At 42.8% G+C, this 20,279-nt stretch overlaps 1 protein-coding gene across 20 annotated transcripts in view; it reads left to right on the top strand.

Annotated features, from left to right (window-relative positions):
- The window catches only part of HUWE1 (HECT, UBA and WWE domain containing E3 ubiquitin protein ligase 1), a 105,373-nt gene that overhangs the window by 30,806 nt on the left and 54,288 nt on the right, over positions 1-20,279 (top strand). For 10 of the 20 annotated variants that reach the window (XM_088658347.1, XM_088658356.1, XM_035140356.3 and 7 more), the window contains exons 8-23: positions 1,331-1,408; positions 2,356-2,403; positions 2,492-2,560; positions 3,249-3,348; positions 6,227-6,369; positions 6,605-6,755; positions 6,837-6,964; positions 8,805-8,945; positions 9,126-9,237; positions 9,995-10,144; positions 10,238-10,339; positions 11,229-11,309; positions 11,526-11,632; positions 13,160-13,337; positions 16,597-16,688; positions 16,891-17,102. In XM_088658347.1, the coding sequence (XP_088514473.1) occupies positions 1,331-1,408; positions 2,356-2,403; positions 2,492-2,560; positions 3,249-3,348; positions 6,227-6,369; positions 6,605-6,755; positions 6,837-6,964; positions 8,805-8,945; positions 9,126-9,237; positions 9,995-10,144; positions 10,238-10,339; positions 11,229-11,309; positions 11,526-11,632; positions 13,160-13,337; positions 16,597-16,688; positions 16,891-17,102 (1,892 nt within the window). The remainder of the gene's footprint in view (positions 1-1,330; positions 1,409-2,355; positions 2,404-2,491; positions 2,561-3,248; positions 3,349-6,226; positions 6,370-6,604; positions 6,756-6,836; positions 6,965-8,804; positions 8,946-9,125; positions 9,238-9,994; positions 10,145-10,237; positions 10,340-11,228; positions 11,310-11,525; positions 11,633-13,159; positions 13,338-16,596; positions 16,689-16,890; positions 17,103-20,279) is intronic. The other 10 variants (XM_088658352.1, XM_088658351.1, XM_088658363.1 and 7 more) reach the window with 3 other exon arrangements.

Genomic DNA, 20,279 nt, shown 5'->3' with positions numbered 1-20,279 from the left:
GTTGGTACTCTGCTCTTGTAGGAAGAAAATGTTGTCTTCCTAATGGGCAAGAGTCCATTATAACACAGTAGGATTCTGCAATATATTTGAAATAAAAGTCACTATGCATTGCTTGGCATAGGCTTTGGAAAAGTTTGACTTCAAACAATGTTTTAGGGTTAGGGATTCTGGCACCAAGATTTGGAAACTGAAACTCTCATTTTTTGCTGGTATATATAATCTTCCTTCTTGAGGGTAAGCATTGTGCGATTTGGAAGAATATTGGGTATTTGGGGGCGGGAGTTCTTGGGTACCCTTTCCTTGTTCACTTTGCTTAATTTCTTTCCCCTGTCCATGGTGGTCCCCTGAACCAGGAGAGATGCCAGCTTGTGGTGGTTCTGATAGTTACTAGCCTCATCAGAACTGTCCTGTTGCTTTAAAACTTTCCAGTGCCTGCTTTGCTGATTTTTGCTATGTTTTGAAATGGCTACACTCTGGAGTGAAGCAGCATCATTGTGGGCAGGATCATACATAGGGTATTTTCAAGATGTATTGTTTTTGAGAATGATCAGAGTAACAGTCATCTACAACATATACATTCTGGGTGTTGATCCTGGTGGAGATCACTTTTTGCCCCAGTTGGGTTAGCATGATCAGCACAAGATGGTACAGCTGCTATCATACCAAAACAGTGGCAGTTACTGTAAACTTCTGGAAATAGGAAGCAAATCATTTTTAAGGTGCTTCCTGGTTTGCCGCTACCGTCACTGCTGACAGTGATGTCAGGAAGTGCACCAAATGTAGGGCTCATATGAGTTGTGAGGCCCATAAGGTCTGATGGCATGTTCTGAAATACCGCCTTTGACCTGGGGCCAGCAAAATTCTCCCCCTCGGCTGCTTCAACTTTTACATTAAGCTTGCATGACCTGAGTGATGCAAGGCTGAGTAGTCTTATATGCATTGCTACTCATACCCTGTGGAGCTGCTGGAGGCACAGGTCTAGGCCATTGTTCCATGTCTGTGCATCTTCTTGGATATTGCTGTTTTTGTTCCTAGATATCAGCAGGGCTCCCTCTGCATCACCATGTCTTCATACCTAATCCTAACTTCTTACATCTTAACTCTCTTCCTCCTCCCACATGCACAAAAAGATGTAAGGAGAGTTGGGGGTGGTGGTTATACTCACACATCTGCAAGTGGGTGCTCTTAGCACCAGGGTGCATTGTCCTTTGTTACGCTAATGCCCCTCCCTTAACCTCCCCCTAGTCCAGGGTGAGAGTGGTTTGATTTATTTTGGAGGGAGTGTTTGCCATCTGGTTTGTTCTGATTCCATACTGTGATCTGTACACAGAAATACCCTCCCAGTGCAACTACACTACACTTTGAATTCTATGCAGAGCCAGGGGCCGAGGTCAAAGTGGACAAAAGGGTGAGTCTCCTACAGACTTGTTCTTGTAGGGTTCTGAGGGAAGTGGGTGGGAGCAAGATTTGGCAATTAAGCCCACATTGGATTGAAAAAGGCTATAGTACGTTGCTCCCTATTCAGTTTCTAAGAGAGGTGGGGTTCTCTACTCCCAGTGAGTGAATACTAAGATGGAGGAAGTTACTTTAGGTATGAGAAGATGCTGGCAGCCAGTCTTCCTATTCTCAGATGCTTTCAGTAGCTTGATCAACTCATTTTGGAGGTTGTCATGGTCCACCCAGTGTCCTACCTCTGCTGTAGCTGCTGTGCCCTGCAATCAAATATGCTGCTTTTAACTCTCGGAGGTGGTGGTGATGGTGGTAGGGATTCAGTGGTGTTGAAGGCCCACTTTGTTGCCCTCATATCTCAGGGAGAGTTTGTTTTCCTATGTCTTGAGAAACACACTATGAAAGGTCTCTTGTCAGGTGCAAACAGTTCAAACTTTGTCCTCCCCAAATTCCACACTAGGCCCTGTGAGGACCCTTACATAGTATCTCCAGTTCCCTGAGTATTTGGGTGTAAAGTAGATGGCACACCTTGACAGCGTTCCCAAATTAAATGGGAACGCTTAAGTGCCAGGTACATACACCCTTGACACTTCCACGGTAACACCTCTGTCCACCTGTGAAGAGACTTCTCCATTTTGCTTCTCTAAATGCTTGTTTTTTCTAGGTATGGATTTATGGGGCAGATGTGGATTTATGGGGCAGCAGCTCTTTCTCAAATAGGGGTTGCCAGCACAGTAATCCATATTGGGATATGATTAAAATACCCCACGAAAGCCAGGTCTGATTGTTGAGCTGTAGCTCTTGGTGGCTGCCCTTGAGCAGTTCTGTGGCGCAGTTGTGACTTTGCCATGGCTTCCGAATGAGAGATCGGAAATGAACTCCAAAACCATTTTGTTTCCTTTTCAGACTACCAGCAACACACTACATTATATTCACATAGAACAACTTGACAAGGTAAGCTAACTCCCCCTGCTTAATTGAATGATATTTTTAATTTTGCCTTCGTATTGGCTTCTAAGCCTCTCTTATTTACCCAATGCAGATTTCAGAAAGTCCCTCTGAAATTATGGAATCACTCACCAAAATGTACAGCATCCCAAAGGATAAACAGGTACATTGACAGGAAAGACCAATGTGGTGCTCTGGGTGCATTACAGAATGAAGCTTCTTGTTTAGTTTCAAGGAAAACAAATTTGCTGTGCTTCGGAGATTTTCAGTAGCTAAACTGAGTTAAGAATAATGAATCTCCTTTGTACTTGAAATGGATTTCTCCCCCCCCCCTGGACTTGGTGGGGCGCTTAGTGAGCTGAGAGCTCTAGTTTCCAATATTGCTAACTTTGGTATGGTTTCCATATTGTGTTCTCAAAATGGGGAGAGAGTGATGAGATAGAGAAATGGAAACCCATCGAGAGTAACATGGTTACACAAGGTAGCAGCAGATACTGCCCTGGATTGCACCAGGTTGAGTGCATTAGGGCCACCTTTACACAGATGGCTAAATGAGATAATAGAATAAATTGTATCATCTGGGACTTCAGAGTAGGAATTGCATTTTGAATGTGCACTCTGTAGACAAAACTAGGGCATTGGGGAGACTGGTTCATGCCCTGCCCTTGTTCTAGATTGTAATATTTACTTATATACACATATGACTGAAGTGAAAAAATTTGTTGCATCTCATTCTACATATGTAGATCCTGCCAGGTGACTGGTGTCAGTTACAACCCTGTGAGGGATGCATTGTCACGGTGGATGCTTGGGCCTTTATTGCAACACTGCTAACTGTTTTCTTCTTGTAGATGCTGTTGTTTACACACATTCGCCTGGCCCATGGCTTTTCCAATCATAAAAAGCGGTTGCAAGCTGTTCAGGCCAGACTGCATGCCATTTCTATATTAGGTGAGCATGGTGGCAGATGGATTCTTACCTGTGGCACTGCCAAACTAAGGGGAAGAATATGAGTTTATACGAGTGGACATTGGGATAGCTTTAAAGTGATACTTTTTATTTTGTTGCACGTGACCGTGTTTTCATGTACAGTACTGCCATGCAATAAATAAATAGGCGTTTGATCAACCAGCGGGGCAGGGTAGGAGGCATCTTCTCCCTGCCACTCTGTCACGTGTCCATGCCCCCATTCTGGCACTATTTCTGTTCTTGGCCCTCTCCCTCCATGGCCAGCTGCCGCCAGTCCATGCACTGGCTCCCCTTAGGCAGACAGGCTCGGGACAGGCCAAGCAATTTCCAGGGTGAGAGTGTGTCTCTGTCTGTGTCTCTCTCTCCTCCTCATGTGCCCTTCCTGTTAAAGTGGAGTACTCTCCACTTTACGTAATTTCACATACATGTGCGGGGTCCTGGAACGTAACCCCTGCATAAGGGCGGGGGAATGCCTGTACTATGCATTTCTGGAGTCACATACTTTACTTAGGTGTTCAAGCTGCTTTTTAACTGATAGATGTAGTGGCTCACAACAAAAGAAGTGAGCAAGTCTGTGTATCAAGGAAATCTTGCAGTGGAGCTACCATTGCTGAAAAAAGACTTGGCCCTAGCACGTCAGCCTGTCCTCTCTATGTATCAGAATTTAGACCCAGATGAGTTAGTGCTATCAAGTCTTGACTTATTTCCCAGAGACTAACCGGTAACCAGCTGAGATATTTTGGTGCCAAGGAGATTATTCCAATAGTCCAGGCAAACTCGGCCTTCCAGATGTTTTGGGACTGTAACTCCCATCATCCCTGACCACTGGTCCTGCTAGCTAGGGATCGTGGGAGCTGTAGTCCCAAAACATCTGGAGGGTGGAGTTTGTGTGTGCCTGCAATAGTATGTCCCAGCCACTAGCTTGGCTGCTGCACTAACTGAAGTTTATGAACAGCTTTCAAGGGTAGCCCCAAACTGAATATATTACAGAAATATAATATGGAAGTTACCATAGCGCAGATCTCTGCTGCTCCTGCAGAGAAGGCATAGCTGGTTGTACCTGGTAAAAAGGTACTACTTGCCATAGTGCCACCTTTATATATAAAAACAGAAGTATCTTAAGATACAATCCAAATCTGTGATCTCTCCCCACCCCACCCCCAATCTAGATAATATCTATTCCCATTCCCCAAGATTTATAGGGGAGCAAACACCACAATATTGTCTTAATGAGATAAATTTAAGTTGGCTGTAAGCTTCTTTCCTACTTACTACTGCTCCAGGCACAAATTCAGGAATTTCACTGCCCCATATGGATATGCAAAAAGGGCAGGCATTAATTGTTGCCCATATATTGATGATACCACTATTCAAATTCTGTGATGACCTCTCCCAACAGTTTCATAAACATATTAAAAACATAGAAGAGAAGCTAAAGCAGGGGTGTCAAACTCAAATTCATCGGGGGCCGCATCAGCAGTTTGGTCACCCTCAAAGGGCCGGTTGTATCTGTAGGACTATGTGTCCATTCTTTATTATCATAAATTATTGTCACTGCATTCAATTATTACTGTTTTTTGTAATAATGTAAGTAATAACTAGCTCTGAAAGCAGAAACATAGTAAGAATAATGGCAAGTAGATATTCAAATGTACAATTATTGTACAATTTATTGAAAAATGATTTTTGGTAACTGTACTGGGTGGTGGAGGCTCGCTAGGGTTTCATGCAGGACCTTTGCAGAGCTACTAGTACCTTGAGATGCTGGGGTCCTTCTGCATGCAGGACAGATGTTCTGCCAGTGAGCCACCACCCTTCACCAAGGGACTGGCTGAGGTTGACTCACTGGAGCTGCTCTCCTGGTTCCAGGGTTTAAGGGCCAGAAGTATAAAGCAGCATCCTATGTTTCTGAGGAGAGGGAGAGGGAGGGGAGGGGAGGGGAGGAAGGAAGGAAGGAAGGAAGGAAGGAAGGAAGGAAGGAAGGAAGGAGTGGGAGGGAGAGAGGAAGGAAGGAAAGAGGGGAGAGAAAGAAGAGTAGGAAATAAGGAAGAGAATAAAGAAGGAAAGAAAAAGAAAGAGGGAGAGAAGACAGAGATAAAGAAGGAAGGAAGGAGAGGGAAAGAAAGAATAAGAACGAGAGAGAGGAAGAAAGAAAGGGAAGGGGGGGTCGCCGCCTTGATTCAGCGCCAGAAAAGAGCGCGAAGGGACCCAGGGGCAAAAAGCATTTCCCCGGCCCCAGCTGTTTGTCGGCACTTTGTTGGCGCGGCGCTTCAGCAGCAAGGTCCCACTGCTGGGTCCCGCTGGCTGCGGCGCTCGGCGGGCCACATGACGAGGTCTGGCGGGCCGGATTTGGCCCCCGGGCCTTGTGTTTGACACCCATGAGCTAAAGCCAAGATGGTTTTTAAGTAGTCTGAGAAAAATAAAGAACTTTACACTAAATTGCCGTGTTTCAAAGCTGTAGTCTCTTCCTGCCCCCCCCCCATTTTTTAACAGGCCAGGGAACAAATGTTATTGTGCTTATTTGTGATGTTGCTTCATAGAGGCCAGGTGGACTTAAATGCTTGTCCCTTCATGGCCAGTTGGTGGGGTTGTGGTTATGTTCATGGCAATGAGAATTTTAGGTTGTGGACTAACAAATGCAAGGACCAGAGGGTAGCCAAACCAAGCCATATAGAACCATGTTTGCTTTCTTCCTCTGATCTGGAGCACCTGGACATAGCTTGTACAGTAGCTTCTGGCTCAGAGACCACAATCATATTAACCAGTTATATATCACTTGAAATAATAGATAGTTTTGTGCCCCCCCCCATGTCTTTCACCTGCCGCAAATTCTTAACAAAGCCTCTCTCTCTTTCCACAGTGTATTCAAATGCCTTGCAGGAATCCGCCAACAGCATTCTATACAATGGGTTGATAGAGGAGCTAGTGGATGTACTGCAGATAACAGATAAACAGTTAATGGTACGTCATCTCTCGACCTGCTTCTCCTGCCCAGACTTGTTGGTAAGGAAAGCTAGCTCAATGCTACTCACCTTAGTTCCTTCCCAAGGTATTGCCTTTGGGTTGGAGTGTAAAGGTTCTGGAGTTTTTTTCTGCCATGTTTCCTGGAGCTTGTCAGTAGCCTATTCAGCTTCCTTTGATACTGACTGAATATGTGGATATTTATAAATTATAATACTGTATGGCACACGATTCTCCTCGTAGCTAAATCCCTAATCTCCCCATTTCTCTTTGGCAGGACATCAAAGCCGCCTCACTGAGGACATTAACTTCCATTGTGCACTTGGAGAGGACTCCAAAACTCAGTAGTATTATTGATTGCACTGGAACTGCCTCCTACCACGGATTTTTGCCAGTCCTAGTCCGGAACTGTATACAGGCCATGATCGGCAAGTATTTGTAGATCTCACATGTGCTTCGGTTGTATTCTGCTTGTTGTATTCTAATGTTGCTTCCTTCCCTCTTCCCAGATCCCTCCATGGAGCCATACCCACATCAGTTTGCCACAGCACTCTTCTCCTTCTTGTATCACTTGGCAAGCTATGATGCAGGAGGTGAAGCTCTAGTCTCCTGTGGCATGATGGAGGCCTTACTGAAGGTAATGTATGTTCAGAAGAGTGAGTAAGGCAGCCAGTTAAAAATTTTTTAGAGAACCGTTTGCTGGACTCCTGTCAGACAAAAATTGGGCGTGCAGTTCTTTTGAGTGTTGTCCAGAAAGCTGGAGCACTGTTGTGTGTACAGATACCCTTCTCTGTCCCTCGCCTCCACAATTTTCTGCTGCTGTTCCCGTTAGACTATAGAGGTTTGCCAACTTGAATTAAAACTGGTAAATCTTGAATGCCAGCCATAGGGAAGCCCAGTTTCTGGGCTGGTGAGGCCAAGAAACCATCTAAGAGTAGAAAAGATTGGCTCATAAGTATTGGAGCCTAAAGCATGCATGCATATGTGTATCTGGTTTGTCTCAACTGAAATACCTGTTCTGTCAAGCCAAGCTCTGATTTAATAGCATTCAAGATTAGGCATAGTAGCTGCCCTTTGAGAATGAAACTGCTTGGTGGCATTCCAGAGCATATAACTGTAGCCTCACTTTGCTGTTGTGACTTTAGTTGTTGTGTTCTGGTCCTCAGACCTCAATAAGGGCCTTATAGAACTAGAAAAGGGCGGTCAAATTGATCAGGGGGCACTGGAGACACACACACCCTTTGAGGAAAAGTTACAACCATGGGGTCTTTATTTTGAGGGGGCAAGGGGAAACATTATTGATTGAAAGATATAAAATTAAGTATGATGTAGAGCAGGGATGTCTAACCGGTCAATTGGTCAATCCCTGAGTGATAGCGGTAGATCGCGTGCTCATTTTCCTCTGCGGGGGGAAAAGGCATCAGTGCTGTCCTGACCTGGTGAGAGTCGGTAGTTGCTCGGCCGCCACCACCCTGCTACATGGGTGCTTTGGAAGCCCCTGCTGGCAGGCTGTGGCAAGTTAACTCTGGCAGGATCACTGGTCCCTGGCTGTGCCGGTCTACCCATGTGATCAGGCAGCTGTAGACTGTTCTGGCGCTCGTCCTCTAGTTTCCTGCGACAGGGCGAAGGGAGGGGAGCGGTCACGGGGACAAAGGCCCGCCTAAGCGCCATGTCAGAGGCAAGGGGAGAGCAGTGTAGTGCTTAATGTTTTTTAAGCGATTTATGGCGTGTCCCCCCAAAAAGCAGCAGAAGTACTGCCCCCCTTAAAAAAGCTCAACAAATTTGGCCTGCCCTCCCCCCAAAAGCTCAACAACTTTGGTGTCCCCCCCATGGGCAGATCACTGCCACTTTTTTATTCTGAGAGTAGATTGCAATCTCTTGGGAGTTGGACGTCCCTGGTGTATAGAAAGTGGATACGTCTGTAATCTAGGGTGACTGAACGAATCTGAATAATGGGAGACTGAGGATAGGCAAAAAAGGTACTTCTTACAGTGCATAGTTAAACTGTAGAATTCACCCCCAAAAGATGCATTGATCGCAACCATGATCACAGCCAACTTGAATAATTTTAAAAGGGGATCGAACCCGTTCATAGTTGAAAAGGCTGTTAACAGTTACTTAGGGTTACCATATTTCAAGAAGTGAAAATCTGGACACAAAAGTTGTTGAGCTTCCCCCCACCCAAGTCCCTCCCCCAAACACTTCTGATATGGGCTGCCATACACCTAGGTTTTCATGGACATTTTAACCAACTTTTGAAAATTGCGCCTGGACACTTTTCAACGGGTGAATCCCGGCTTTGTCTGGGAAATTCCAGATGAACCATTTATCTGATGCAACAGACTTATTAGGTGTTTTCTTTCGAAATTCTGGATTCTCCCCAGTTGAAAATGGTGGGTTGTTGTAGCCATGGGTTTATCACTTTTGTGGCTCCTGCATTCACACATTCTTGTCTGCTTTTAATTCTATCTTCCCAGGTGATCAAGTTCTTAGGAGATGAACAGGACCAGATCACTTTTGTGACCAGAGCAGTCCGTGTGGTGGACTTAATCACAAACCTAGACATGGCAGCTTTCCAGTCTCATAGCGGCCTCTCTATCTTCATCTGTAGACTAGAGGTAGCTGTGCTTTATTCTTGTGTCAACTACTATTCATTGCATATTCTTCATTTAGGCCTGACATCACAGCCATTGTTTATTTTTATTGCAGAGTTCACAATCATTGATACCAGTGATTCAGTTAACTCTACTCAAGTTGTTTCAAAGCTCTTTTTACATATAGGTTCCTTTGTGTTTTAGCATGAGGCAGACCTGTGTCGGAGGGAATGTCCCTTTGTTATAAAGCCAAAGATCCAGAGACCTGCTGCTACCACTACACAGGAGGGTGAAGAGATGGAGACAGACATAGAAGGTATATCATAAGAGCTATTGGTCACTTTTACAGAAATGTTTATAGCTTACTGAACTAATAAACGTAGAGAGGAAAATCTACAGAAATAGTATCTGTTTATAGTATTGAATTTTATTTTAATTACAACTTGATGTATTTCTGTTAGCTTTTATTACATATTTAAGAGATTTAATAATCCTATGTTTTATAGAGCTATAGCTAAAATGTTACATGTTAGATACAGTTGGTATGCTTCTGCAGCCTTTCAAGAACTGGATTTTGAAATATAATGAATTAAGTAGAATTGTGAGATGAAAGGTAAACTTCATGCTTTCTCCATAGATGGCAGATTTGACATGCTTAGCCAGTCTTGCTGGGGTGTGTGGTTGGCTCAGCATTTTTTGAGTGTTGGGGGATCCTCTGGGATTTTTACTTTAGAAAATGGGTGAGGTAGGGTGAGGCAAGATAGAATTATACGTGGCATAGAGAGAATAGATAGGGAGAAGTAATATTAGTCTGTTGCTCTGGGGCAGGTTAGGTTGTTGCGTTTTGTAAAATGATAATAAAGAAGTCATGCCTACTGTCATCTTGTGTCGGCAAAGAGAAGCTTCAAAATGAAAAATAGGGTATTCCAACAGCTATAGCTTTGCAGACATAGGGTGGAACAAGTGAAGGACCTCTGCTAATTTGTCTTACGCTGAGTATATCTCTCCCTCCCCCCCCACCCCCCACAATTGATTCCAATTATTTCCTGTAAAATATCTTTCCATGTCTTTAGTTTCTGATGTAGCCATGGAGAGCAGCCCTGGGCCTTCCACCTCTGGAGAACATCGACAAGAAGTTGTGGTTGAAACAAGGGCCCCAAGTGCTATCACTCCTAGCAGTAGCAGCAGCAGCAGCACAAACATGGTAGTCTCACCCCGAAGTGGTATGTATTGACTTGTAAAAAAGAGCTTTGGTTGTACCACTGGAGTGTTTGCCACTGACTGATTTCATTTTCTGGATTCCTTCTTTATTCCAGGAGTTCAGTGCATCCCTCAGCGAGCAGCACTTCTCAAGTCCATGTTGAACTTCTTGAAAAAGGCCATCCAGGACCCAGCTTTTTCAGATGGCATACGGCATGGTGAGAGACTGCCTTAGCATTTGGGCTAAGCCAGCAGTTCTTGAACCAGCTTTCCCTTGACCATCTTGTCATAATACAAGATGCTTATTTCTTTGTGGTGTATAGTAGCCTGTAAATGCTGGTGGCTACATAACTAAATGCAGGAGTCTCCTGGGGTGCTTCCATCCTCCTCCAATTTGGTTCTACTTGGGCAACAGATCTTTATGAATTCATTAGCTTTCTTTTCTTTTTTAAAAAATCTTTTAATTAAATTTTACATCTCAGATGGTGAATGTTATGTTTGTATGGAAATCTGAGAATTCATTAGCTTTCTTTGGTGACTTTTGTATTTCTATCCTAAAGGGAAAGGTAAAGGTACCCTTGACCGTTAGGTCCACCCTATCCTACACAGATGTAAAAGTGTTAAATGTCACACTAGACCTCTTTTTGGAAGTTGCTCTTGTTCTGGGGAATGAACTTCCCAGCAATAGTCACCAGTGTCTAATCTTGTGCAAAGCAAATCACAAAATGTGGAACTGGGGGTGGAATGTGACTTCCTTAGAATCCCAGTTTCATTGTTTAAACCCAGGGAACTTTGCTAGCCCATTATTGTAAAGATATGATTGGAATCGTGCAGAGAATAGTTACTGACATCCTTGGAAGCCAAATGAGTTGTTGAATAATATTTCTGGTGGTTTGGGGGATTTAATTGTCCTATGGAGCTCCTTGTCCTTTACCATTACCAGTAAAACCAGAGTGACAGAATATTTTGTACGTGTCTGCATATTGTACAGTATAGGTAATAAAGTAAAACTTATTGGTGCAGCATTTTTAGTAGAAACTTTCCCGAAAGTGCTTTCTGTAATTACCACATTATCCGTGCCTTATTCATTATGTCTCCTTCTTGCAGTGATGGATGGCTCTCTGCCTACCTCTCTGAAGCACATCATCAGCAATGCAGAATATTATGGGCCATCACTCTTCTTGCTTGGTAAGTGTGTCTTTCATGCATAATAAATAATACGTTTCTTAGCTGGTTTCCCTGGACCACATCCCTCTTGATTTGTTTCCCAGGAGTGACAGCATACTCTGGGAGTGGGCCATTGTAATGGGAGGTATCATCTCTCAGCCTAGCTGTGAAGTTGTCCTGCCTAGGAAGACCTGTACTGGTCAGTGACTCGCCTCATTCTCTCTTCTCTCCTGACAGCCACTGAGGTGGTAACGGTCTTTGTATTCCAAGAGCCTTCGCTGCTATCCTCGCTACAGGACAATGGCCTAACAGATGTCATGCTGCATGCTCTCCTTATAAAAGATGTGAGTTTTATTATTTTGGCTACCTGTGTTCCTATAAAAGCCTCACGTTGGTTATTTTTTATCTGGGAGCTGAAAGAGTCTTAGTAATTTTTACACTTCCCATTTTGCATTCCAGCAGTTGCTAATTCCTGGCACTGCAATCTAATTCATTTTGTAAATGAATATACTTGATAAAAGCATTTCATATAGTTCATGTTACGTCTACTGTGCTGGCTCATTTAGGGGTTCATGGCATGGTTGGAATTGCACTTGCGCTACTTTTTCGACATATCTCCTCAGCTACTCTTTTATTCTGCTCAAATGGAGGATGAATGTGATGACGTGGAAATAGGTGGGATTTACTTCCCATTTTGTCTTTCCCTTTTTTGCAATATGATCTTTATTAAATTTTTCATATTAAAATTTTCAAGTAAACATTGATACAAATCGTTTCATTCATTAATATTTCCAGTTCCAGTTATTTCAAATATTATATAGTAAATTTCACAAAAAAGAAAAGAAAGAAAAGGAAAAATAAATTTTTTCCCCCTAAGACAAAATAACTAGTCGTAATAATTGTGGCTTCCCTTCTTCTTCTGTTTCTTACTACCTTCATTTTCTTTAGCGTTGTCTCTTTCATTCTTCAAATGCTTCCCCCCCTCATATTTCACACAAATAATAACTTAAATATTTACGATTTTTTTATACATCGTTTTGTCATATAATAAAAATCTTTACAACGTTTAGTATTGTTTTAATCATACAACTCATAATTTTCTTGTTCCATATTGTCCTTTAACTGTTCGCGGTGCGGTAATTGTCTATTTTACATCTAATTGATCTAATCACACAATTTATCTCCCATTTTGTCTTTCCACTTTATTTACACTCCTGCTCAGTCAGTTCACTCTACCATTTCTTTCCAATTTCCACCTTTGAATCTCTGCCTTCCTGTTTATATTATTTTCTCTCAACGTAGTCCCTTGAAGCTACTATTTCTCTCTCAAGTCATTCAACTCAGTTTTTTAACTGAGTTCTCTGGCTCCTATACATAATAATGGGTTCCCCATTCCACATAAAAATTCCTCTTTTCCCACATGGCTTTTATGGCATATCTCACTGCATTTTGTAACATTAGGCCAAAGGTGAGCAGAAGGTTGATCAGGATTTGCTGGCATATTTGTGTGATAGGAAGCAGATTGGAAAAAGTTTCTGACTCCCAGTTCGTTAAGAATAGCAACAACAAATGGTCTTTTCCATGAATATCAGGTCCTGGGGGGAAATTCCTAGGCTCAGAATGTGCTTGGAGGGGAGGCAAATTTCTTTTCAGAATTTCAAGATCTTCCATGGAGTAGTCAGGTGCAAAGGACATGTAGCTAGAATTAAAAAAGCAAAGTAAATCTGACAAGCCTGAAGTCTAACCACCCTTGTGTTAGGTTGTTAGGCCTCATTTGCATCAAATAAATGTTGATAAAGAAATGTTACGTTTACAGCTCAAGTGCAACTTTGTGACCCTTTTGGCATTGCTGTGCACATCTCTCCTGACAGGTCCCAGCCACACGGGAAGTTTTGGGCTCCCTTCCTAATGTCTTCAGTGCCCTGTGCCTGAATGCCCGGGGCCTCCAATCCTTTGTTCAGTGTCAGCCTTTTGAACGCCTCTTCAAAGTGTTACTCTCCCCAGACTACCTCCCAGCAATGAGGAGGCGTCGCAGCTCAGATCCACTTGGTGAGTATCTTCTGGGGTCCATTTGTGTTGGGCATTTCTCCCTACTTCTCACCATCCTGTGGTCCAGACATTAGATAGCCATCTTCAAATATATTAAGGGCTGTCACATGAAAGAGGGAAAAGTTTGTTTTATCCTGCTCCCTCGAGACAACTGGAGGCCCCCCCTTTAACTTTTGGAAATCATTTTTAATTTGATTATTATCCAGTGTAATTAACAAAGTAATCCTAGTGTTTTCTGGCTCATATATAGGCTCTGTTCCTAGGTGAAATTCTTATAAAGTGGAATGTTAACAACCTGTGATAAGGAATTCCCCTTTTGAAAACAAGGTTCTATTGCTTACCATTTCTAATGATTAAGTTGAATGAGAGTGCAGTTTTTCTGCCTCAGAATCCTACTTTCCTGATGACTTAATACAGCACCCAATGCTGTGCAGCTTGTGGTGTTTTAACGCGTGACTGTGCAGCTTTCTGCCTGGCATCTTTGTCTTCGCAATGGGTGATCTTGTAACCACAGCCAAAAATTGTACTGGCAGCAAACAAAATGAGATGGCTATGAATCTGAAAGGTTTCATTCCATCATTGATGGTGCCTTAGAAATGTAACTTATTTGGCAGGCTTTTATCAGTTACAGCAAGAGTTGCCAATCCTTACTATTAATATTATTTTTTGGAATAAAATTTTATTAGTTCTCAATTACAGTCCAATAATAGCCACATTATAGCAATACCAATTTATAATACAATTATTAATACCAATCATTCAAGTACTGAATTATATAATTTAGTTAAAGTGGTCCCCTGCGTGCTTGATTTGATGATTTTCTTTATTTCTGCGTTCCAAAATCTTATTAGTGTCAATTGCATTCCGGTCATAATAATAATCCCTTATACAACATCTGCAATATTAATAACTTCCAATTGTGTTGACACATTAGATGATTTATAAAATTTCAAGTGAGGATCGCCAACCATATCCTTGTTCTTCTTGTGTGTGGCAGTGTTCTGTCCATGGTGTTTCCTCCTGTCCTTGTAAAATGTTACACCTTTCTTTCCCCCTATTGTTGCTGTTATCCATTGTGCCTGGGGTGGAGGCGATATCCCATTGTTGTTCCAGAAATTTCTCCATTGCTCCGTCCTGTGCTTCGTTGTTTTGCACTGAGAACTTGAACAACAGCTGCAAAAGTCCCAGTAAATAAACTGTTGTCACCATTTCCCCCCTCATCCCGGGAAGCGGAGCAGCCTGTTGAACTGCAGATGACTTAATAAAGAACCTTACCAGTTCCTTGACAGCTCACAAACTCATTTCATCCTTCCTTCCAGCTGATTATTCTTCCAATTAAATTAAATTCCTAGTCCTCTTAGCGTTATTCAGTTCACTCCGTAGATAATAAAGGATGGGGAAGAGTCATCTCTAAATTTCCATCGTAAACCTTTTGCAAAATAGAGCTTCCCCCCTCCCCCCTCTTTTTACACACACAGTTCCATTTGATGTTATATCCTAAATTTATAATCCAATTTCTGTCATTCTCATATGTACAAATATAATTTGAACTGACATTCAGAAGAGGCTTTCTGGATAATAATGTATAGTAGAAAAATTTAAAAAAATTAAATAAAGAAACGGTAGACTCTCCTCCCTCACATCATCTTTTGCACCGAATGAAGTCTTATGTCAAATTCAAACCCTAAAGTCCTTGCAGTTGGTTTGTTCCGCAGTTTGTGATCTCATCTCTTCTAGCATGCGCCTGTACTTTAGCCCAACTAAGCTCTAATTAACAGGAGAACCTCTGTTTCTTAATGGTGGCCTTGGAGGGTTTTCGGCAGGCGAAATGCTTTTGCACTCAGTGCCTCCCTGCCCCCCGCATTCCATGCTGGAGCGAGAACCGAGGTACCGAGACAAACTGCGAGTGAAGTCCATTCCCCCTGTCCCTGGGGAAAATTTGCAAGGATTATTTACCCCCAATCCTTGTTTTTCCTTCGCCAACAATCTTCTGCTGTAGTGGAGGCTGCCTCCATTAAGGCAGAGCAGAAGCAAAAGCGAGCTGCCAATCCTTTTGGGCCAGTGGGCACATTTGGAATTTTGAGAAAGCCGTGGGATGTGTGGCTGTCACATCTAAAAGAGCAAGAAAAAACAGGAACATAAAATGATGTGGGCATGCTACTCAGTCAGTGAAAGGAAAGCACCTACATCAGCTACTGCTGTGTTTGCTCACAGTGAGAAGCTCTTTGCACCTCTTCTCTGTTCAGAATGGAGGGAAGGATGGGTGTCCAATGCTGTGAAATATGGGCATGTTTAAGGAATGTGTTCTGTGTAGAAGAGGCTTAGCATGTATAAACAGAAAGTAAACAGAAGGAACATATACTACTTGGGCTGAAGTGGTTGCGTAGAAAAATAGATTCTGTTGGCTTGTGGGGATGCATACCTGATTCTTAAAAAGAAGTGCAACCCCACTCAGTCTTGAATTAGTAGCATACCCAGCCAACAGTGCTTCCATCTTGTTTGGGCAACTTGTTTACTCACATCCAGTTCATCACAGACCTTCGACACCAGTTCAGAACCTTAGTTAACTCATTGAAAACAGGTGAGAGGAAGAGATAGCATTGAGTGTCCAAAATCTCCAGACAAAATCTCCAGACAGTTTTGTGTAGATTGAACCTTGTGGCATTCTGTGCGTGAAAGGCCTTTGGATGGAACAGTAACTCCAGCTGCCACCTTTGTAGACCCAGCTTGCAAGGAGAGACCACAGCATGGCTCCTCTTTGCTCCAAACACAAGAGGCAATCCAGAAGAATATCAGGGGATCTTGGAGAATAAACAAGATCTTATTCTCACTTTCCATCTCCTATCTATGCTCACCCACAGTTTATAATAAAGACATTCATGCCTGAAGATTAAACACCCTACGTAGAATTTGGTATTCTTGAAAATATGCTAACTTTTTATGAAAGCAAGTTCCTGGTTTATGGATTTGGAGATCAATAGGTGGAAAACTCACACAGTGTCTGCAAGAGAGTTGTGCCTAGAAATTAGCTGTTGCTCCCATCTGGCCTTCTGTTATTTCCCCTTATACCTTGTTTCCCTTATCTTTCATGCAACACTGAACCTTTTTTTTAAAAAAAGTTTCATTAGAATATTGAGTTATGTAGATTAAGAGGACAAAAATAAATTGTTACTTACTTGGCTGGGCTGGTTTATGCCAAGTACCACAGTCCTTTATATCTTATATCTAATTTACTCCCCTTTCCTGGTGTTCATTCTAGGGGACACTGCTTCCAATCTTGGAAGTGCTGTGGATGAGCTCATGAGGCACCAGCCCACACTCAAGACAGATGCTACTACAGCCATAATTAAGGTAGGAAGTAGAACAAAATGGTCCCTATGCTGTTTGTGTCTTTATCTTGCCAACCTCCCAAGTTGTGCACCTAGATGTTGTCTCTTTTACACTGTTTTTTCCTGAGTGCAGTCTTATTTGGAGAATAACATCCCAGACTGGTATTCTGGAAGTCCTAACAAGAACCTGTTCCATGCCAACATGCTTGTTTACTGTTCTGCAGTTACTAGAAGAAATCTGCAATCTGGGCCGAGACCCTAAATACATTTGCCAGAAGCCCTCCATTCAAAAGGCTGATGGAACAGCCACTGCTCCGCCACCTCGCTCAACTCATGCAGCAGAGGAGGCCTCCAGTGAGGATGAAGAAGAAGAAGAGGTGCAAGCTATGCAGAGTTTCAATGCCACGCAGCAGAGTGAGACAGAATCCAGCCAGCAGTGAGTAGCTGAGGCTAAAAATAACATACAGCAATCCTGCTGCAAAGACTAGCCTGCACTCAGTTTTTAAAGCTGCTTGAAAACAACCTGTATTTGAGGGCGGGGGGGGGGGCGCTTGGCAAAACAACTGGGCTGTCCTTCATGTTTAGGAAGAGCATGGTGATGGTTAAAAGAACCCATGAAGTCAATTCCATGAATCCAATAGGGTCTTGTTTTTCTTCAGTGGCAATCCAACATGCCACATGGCAATTAGTTTTGAAACGGAGAGTTTCAGAGCAGGTGGTGGTAGCACGGGGTGTGTTGGGACGGGTAAGCTATACAAAAGTTACATCCTACTGGATTAGCAGAGGCTCTCTGTGTAAGCCTAAGCAACTCTCTGGATCCTGGTCAACATGCTTCACATAACTGTCAAGGTTGCTGCATATAGCAGAAAATGTACTTGGGCAGCTGTTACCCATGTTGACTGGCAAGTACATTGTACACAGCAGGAAATGCATTTGCATAGCTCTTCGTGTGTTAGCAAAGCATGCATTTTCCTGTGTGCTATAATCACTACATTGAGGGGAAAGCAGAATTTGAGGCAACTGTTGAGCTCATTTAGTGAAGTGTACTGTTGCAAAAAAAGAAGAAAAGCCCTTCATAAGAGTAAAGTTTGATTCCTTTGAGCATTTTTGGTAGAGACTGTTTGAGAAATGGTGCATTTGTTTGAGTGTATGTTGACTTGAAGTCATATGGGCCTTAGAAAGCACTGCTAATAACAAGGCCAGTGGAAGTGATGATATTCCAGCTGAACTATTTAAATTTTTAAAAGATGATGGTGTTATGGTGCTACACTCAATATGCCAGCAAGTTTGGAAAACTCAGCAGTGGCCGGAGGATTGGAGAAGATCAGTCTATATCCCAATCCCAAGGAAGGGCAGTGCCAAAAAAGGCTCCAACTACCGCACAGTTGCGCTCATTTCACACGCTAGCAAGGTTATGCTTAAAATTCTACAAGGCAGGCTTAAGCAGTATGTGGACCGAGAACTCCCAGAAGTGCAAGCTGGATTTCAAAGGGGCAGAGGAACCAGAGACCAAATTGCAAACGTGCACTGGATTATGGAGAACGCTAGAGAGTTCCAGAAAAACATCTACTTCTACTTCATTGACTACGCAAAAGCATTTGACTGTCTTGACCACAGCAAACTATGGGAAGTTCTTAAAGAAATGGGAATGCCTGATCACCTCATCAGTCTCCTGAGAAATCTCTAACTGATTGGTTCAAAATTGGGAAAGGAGTACGACAAGGCTGTATATTGTCTCCCTGCTTATTTAACTTATATGGAGGATTCATCATGCGAAAGGCTGGACTGGATGAATCCCAAGCCGGAATTAAGATTGCCGGAAGAAATATCAACAACTTCAGATGCGCTGATGACACAACCTTGATAGCAGAAAGTGAGGAGGAATTAAAAGTGAGAGTGAAAGAGGAGAGTGCAAAATATGGTCTGAAGCTCAACATAAAAAAAACCTAAGATCATGGCCACTGGTCCCATCACCTACTGGCAAATAGAAGGGGAAGAAATAGAGGCAGTGAGAGATTTTATTTTCTTGGGTTCCATGATCACTGCAGGTGGTGACAACAGTCACAAAATTAAAAGACGCCTGCTTCTCGGGAGAAAAGCAATGACAAACCTAGACAGCATCTTAAAACGCAGAGACATCACCTTGCCGACAAAGGTCCGTATAGTTAAAGCTATGGTTTTCCCAGTAGTGATGTATGGAAGTGAGAGCTGGACCATAAAGAAGGCTGATGGCCGAAGAATTGATGCTTTTGAATTATGGTGCTGGAGGAGACTCTTGAGAGTCCCATGGACTGCAAGAAGATCAAACCTATCCATTCTGAAGGAAATCAGCCCTGAGTGCTCACTGGAAGGCTCCAATACTGAGGCTCCAGTATTTTGGCCACCTCATGAGAAGAGAAGACTTCCTGGAAAAGATCCTGATGTTGGGAAAGATTGAGGGCACAAGGAGATGGTTGGACAGTTCTCGAAGCTACCAACATTGAGTCTGACCAAACTGCGAGAGGCAGTGGACGACAGGAGTGCCTGGCGTGCTCTGGTCCATGGGGTCACGAAGAGTCGGACACGACTAAACGACTAAACAACAACAATTGTTGACCTGTCTTGTTATTCATGCCTGCCTTGTGGTTTTGAATAAAGACAGGATAAGACCATGGTCATTTCACTGTTTAGCATTATTGTGATATTGACCCTTCAATACAAGGTTGCTGACATTTAATACCAGTTTGGTATTGAAGCAGGCCACAGATTCATAAATAACTCCTTGGATTCATGGTTTGCATTTGTTTATTTAATAGGTTTACAATGCCACACAATGAACAGAGTGTCTAGGCAGTGAACATAATACAGCCAGTGATGGGTAGAGTGGGCTCTGTTGGATTTATAGCCCTGAGTTGTGATTGAAGTGATATATTATATAAAGCACAATTCTAAGAAAAGAGGGCGGGTGAAGCTGTTATAAAGATAACTTGGACCACAGCAGAACCGAGAGGTGGGTTTCAGTCAGAGTGGTACTGTTAGCTTTTCTTTCTTGTTTCTGCAAGCTGATTCTTCACTTACCTATTTCCTGCCTTGCATACATTTTACTCGGAAGTAAGCACCACTGGCTTTCAGTGGAATTCACTTGCAAGTGAGAGTGGGTGGGAATATTTAATTTCCTCCTCTCAGTTCCATTCTATGCTGTGCATGTGTAATCTTCCTGCTCTCCTGGCAGGCTTAATTTTTCTCTGGGGAATGTGCTCCTTATTCTATTGGCTTGTGACTAGGAGAAATTGGCTTTTGTGAGCTTATGGGTAGGGTTGGCATGCCAGTCAGTTGACAGGTCAGACGTTAAAAATTCGCTATCTGTTATCATTTGACCATAATCACATACCTCATGAAGCCACAATGGTTGAACTTACTCGCTATCTAATTTCGCATAACTGCATTTAAAACCCACTTTTTGGTTGGTTGCTGTTGCTATACTTTATTAGGGGTTTTATTTCATTATGTAGCCATAAATTGTCCTTGTTGTTCAGGATGAAAGCTAGAGAACCGTTCAATGAATTCACATTTCAAATGATTGAAAGTTATAATTCACTACAGTTCTTTTTGTTTTAAATATGGTAGTAACTTT

The sequence above is a fragment of the Zootoca vivipara genome, chromosome 15, assembly GCF_965207765.1.
Source record: "Zootoca vivipara chromosome 15, rZooViv2.hap1.1, whole genome shotgun sequence".
In the NCBI taxonomy this organism is placed as follows: Eukaryota; Metazoa; Chordata; class Lepidosauria; order Squamata; family Lacertidae; genus Zootoca; species Zootoca vivipara.
Note: the sequence above shows the minus strand (reverse complement) of the source record. Positions and strands in the feature narration are given on the sequence as shown.